Source organism: Setaria viridis, chromosome 7 (genome assembly GCF_005286985.2).
Source record: "Setaria viridis chromosome 7, Setaria_viridis_v4.0, whole genome shotgun sequence".
Lineage (NCBI taxonomy): Eukaryota > Viridiplantae > Streptophyta > Magnoliopsida > Poales > Poaceae > Setaria > Setaria viridis.
Genome location: NC_048269.2, coordinates 23112584 through 23116558, shown reverse-complemented (window position 1 = coordinate 23116558; position 3975 = coordinate 23112584). Strand labels below are relative to the sequence as shown.

The window sequence follows — 3975 nt, the reverse complement described above, 5'->3', positions numbered from 1 at the left end:
GAGGATTTGGTTAGTGGAGTATCAGATTCAAGGGGGGGGGGGTTCGTCAACGCTATTAGCAATAGTTCAGCGGTGCCCAATTTTAGTAGAAATATGATCTGCGGGGTCAAATAGAGTCTGAATTGGATGAAACTTTATCAACTTGTGGGGGACTTGTTTAACGTCAAGTCTGTTAATTTTGAAGGCTTTTGGATCTATTATTTGCTCCGTGTGATCAGGCATAAGTTGTTTTTTCAATGAAGATGAAATACATATACCTTTTGTTGTATCTTTTTTTAGTGATGTTGCTATTGTTGTTAATTATATAATGTTGGAATTGCTTGTTGTTATAGTGCTGCTGAGATATAATTCTAGATGTTTTAGAGAATACTCCTTATATTCATTATTGAAATATTCCATCTTGTTATCAGAGAGAAACTATGCATTAGTGTGGCGTGTTATTTTCAATGAACACCCCAATGTTGAGGCACCATGCATGATAGGATAGCTGAATTTGACAGCTTTCAGTTTTTTCACAAGTAAGCTGGATTGTGTAACGGTTTAATTAACATATCAGCAAATTAAGTATAGCTTAGTTAGTTGGATTTTTTGCGCTGGAATTTACCAACATGAATCCATGTGTACTCGATTTTATAATTAACTAATTTTTTTAATTGGTAGGCTGCTCATGCCCATCGATAGCCAGACAAATATTATGACTTATCTCAAAATCTACTTGTGAAATGTTAATAATGTTGTCATGAGAAATTCGTAAAATAGCTTGATGGTGTTACCAAGCATCTCATTAAATTTGAACTGATTACATGATGCATTAGAAGAAAGGTAACACACTTTATGACGACCATTCTCTAGCGACTAGCAACTCCTGAACGACTTCAAGATGGGATGATGGTGATGGTCCAAGTATCCGCCGTCACTGAATGCGGACCCAGATACCCTGGCTGGGAATGCGGCCATTCACGACGAACAGCATGTAGTAGCCCGGCGGCGCCAAGACATTGGTCGGCATCGTCACGGTCGCCACATAGGCGTCGGTCGGGAGTATCGCACCGCCGACCCCCGGGAGCTGTGCCTTGTTCACCTGGGCCTGCAAGAACAGCAGCCTCTGGTTCTGGGCGTACGTGTGCGTCGTGAACGACGGCGCGACCATGGTGACCGACACCACGGGGTCGAGGACAGGGACCCTGAACGGTAGCATCAGCTGATCCCGTGAGTTGACGTTCACCGGCGCGCCTGTCAGCGACGGGTCGACGATGTTGGGGCGGCGCTCGTCGTTGGAGGCGTCGAGGTAGTCCGGCGAGAAGGCCTCGAGGCTGAGCTCGGTGGGGTACTTGACGTTACGGAAAACGTATCCCTCGTGCGGATTGCTGCCGCCCAGCAGCACGCGGCCGTCGCGGAGGAGCACGGCCGAGGAGTGGTACATCCGCGGCCGCGGGGCGCCCGCCGGCCTCTGCACCTCGAACCGGCTCCCGACGGGAAGGTCCGGGCGGTAGATGACGGGCGTGGGGTTGAAAGTGTTGGCTTTCCCCCACCCGGCGATCCCGTCCGTGGCACCGTTGATGATGAGCACCTCGCCGTTGGGCAGCAGGATCATGTCCCCCATCACCCGCGGCGACGGCATGTCCTCCATGACCCATGCCGCCGCGGGGTCAGGGTCGGTTATCTTGATCCGGCCGCATGTCCTCAGCGCCGGGGGGAACTGCCCCCTCTCCACGGCGTCGTTGGAGCTCGCCGGCGCCCCGCCGCAGATGAGCACCTCGGCCTCGGTGGCGTCGGGCTTCAGGGGGAGCAGCACCGAGGAGCCCGCGTTGGGGTTGTTCCTCGGCGCGCCGTCGCCGAGCGTGGGGTACCTTCGGACGACGCTGCCGCTTTTGTAGTCGAATAGGATGGCACGGTTGTTGGAGAAGACGAAAAGGTTGCCGTCCACGTTGAGGTGCACGAAAGGGTACAGGTACTTGCTGTCCTCGTCAGTTTCAGACAAAAACGGCAGCGGCAGTAAGGTGGTAGCGGAAGGGCCTGCCTTTGGGTAGAACTCGTAGTTGGGCTGGTCCCGGCCCCCAACGATGATGGCGCCGCCGTCGGGGAGCTTCTGGTTGGTGGCGTACCACCGGGCCCCGGCGAGCACGTCCGGGTCCGCCAGCTTCTCGGACCAGTCGCAGGCACCCGCGGTGTCAGGCCCGGTGCACGCCGGCATGAGGCGCACCTTGCGGTTGCCGTCCTCCCACCCGCCGGTCTGGACGAGGGTACCGTCCGGCGCGACGTAGCCCGACGAGCACCAGGTGTCGGTGACGATGGAGAGCGCGCGGAAGGTGTTCGACGCGACGTCGTACTCGACGGAGTGCGCGGTGCAGTCCGTGCTGTTGTGGAACCACCGGTCCTGGGGGTTGCTGCGGCAGGGGTGACCAGCGGGGAAGGTGAGGTTGGACGGGCCGACGTTGGTGCGGTCGAAGAGGATCACGCGGTCGTTGTGCAGCAGCTGCATGTGCATCGCCGACACGCCGACGCTGTCCTGCAGGAGCTGCCAGCTCCCGCCGGCGGCGCTCGCCGGCGCAATGTTGCTGCCCAAGGCGAGGAGTAGGGCGAGGACGAGGTAGCGGAAGCCGAGCTCCATGGTCGCGCTGAGAGGGAGATACACCAGTGCTTGTGAGTTGTGTGCTTTGCTCGTAAGCTGTGAGCCAGTATTTATAGTACGTAGTTGGGTTGCATTGCATGCACGGCGACGACTTGGCGAGTCTTCTCTTCAACCAGTACGGTCTGACGTTCTGTTCCCTCGCTAGGTAGAGAGAACCCCCTACAACACTTGCATAGAAGCCTGTCAACGTCAGCATAACCTGAAGGCTATACGTCACTTGCCAATAAGCTGCTCAACGTCAGCAGAATCTACCGTGGTTGTGATGAATCGCCGGTGCTCCAATTTGAAACCGTTGCCCAGCATTGGCCATAGCATCAACAAGCTCGGATGGCGACTTCCATTCCAACACCAGCTCGCGGACATCTTGGCCATATCACCACCCAGTCATCTCTCTATTTTGAAGAAAGGAGAGAGCTAGCTCAACTGTATATATACGTTGATCAGATTTAACTCGTTCTCGGATACTTGATTTTTTATTAGCTATTTCTCAAGATTGGGATTTAAGGTGGGGGGGGGGGGGGGGGGGGGGGGGGGGGTTTCTGGGTTTGGAGGGTGGGGGTTACCTGTGTGGTCTTCAAGTTTAGAGGGAGCTCTAGGGAGGATCGCTATTGTTGAGGTGGGAGAGATGGTGGTGGAGTGGAGACGGTGTGAGCGCCGCTGGTGCTGGACGGAGGGAGACCTCGATGGACGGTGTCTGGCCCCAATGGATTAGCGTCGGGCCATGGTAGAGGGTTGTGGCGAAGGCTGGCGGAGCTAGGCAGGTGGTGTTGGCGATGGGGCATTACGCGTCGGGTGACAGGAATACGAAGCGGAACCGGTTACTTTCGTGTTCACTCGAATCAAAGAGATAAAGCGCGTGGGGAGGAGGGGGGATCCTAACGATCGGAAGCGTTGATTGAGGCTGAATCATTTTCCAATCGACCGATATGGAGACACTTCCCTGATCGATAGACACTAAACTCTTCCATGCATGCATGTACTTGTTTTGGAATTATTAGAATAGGCCATTTCATCTGACAACTTGCAGAAGATTTTAATCTGATCTAGTAGTGGCAGACCAATTTGAGAAGTGCCTTGGTCTATTTGTGATGAGTGATTGACTAGATGATGTGAGGCTTTACCGGTTGAGTCCATATTTTATCTGTGCATAATTATGCTAACGGCTAACCAGATGTTTGTGTAAACCATATGTTGTGTGTTGTGTCTCTTGGTTTGTGATGTGCAGGTATAGGATGCAACATGACGGTCGACAGCATGAGGTGAAGGTCAAGCGAAAGGTTCATACCGATATACTAGGGCTGTGAAGGGTGGACACGAGTAGGCTTGGACCGAGGGACCCGAGG

General features: G+C 54.0%; 1 protein-coding gene across 1 annotated transcript; it reads right to left on the bottom strand.

The window, feature by feature from the left end:
• Positions 1–747: 747 nt before the first annotated feature.
• On the bottom strand, positions 748–2829 carry LOC117863053 (aldehyde oxidase GLOX). Its single transcript, XM_034746632.2, has one exon. It carries the CDS (start codon positions 2609–2611, stop codon positions 914–916), a length of 1698 nt encoding a protein of 565 aa, XP_034602523.1. The 5' UTR covers positions 2612–2829; the 3' UTR covers positions 748–913.
• Positions 2830–3975: the final 1146 nt, after the last annotated feature.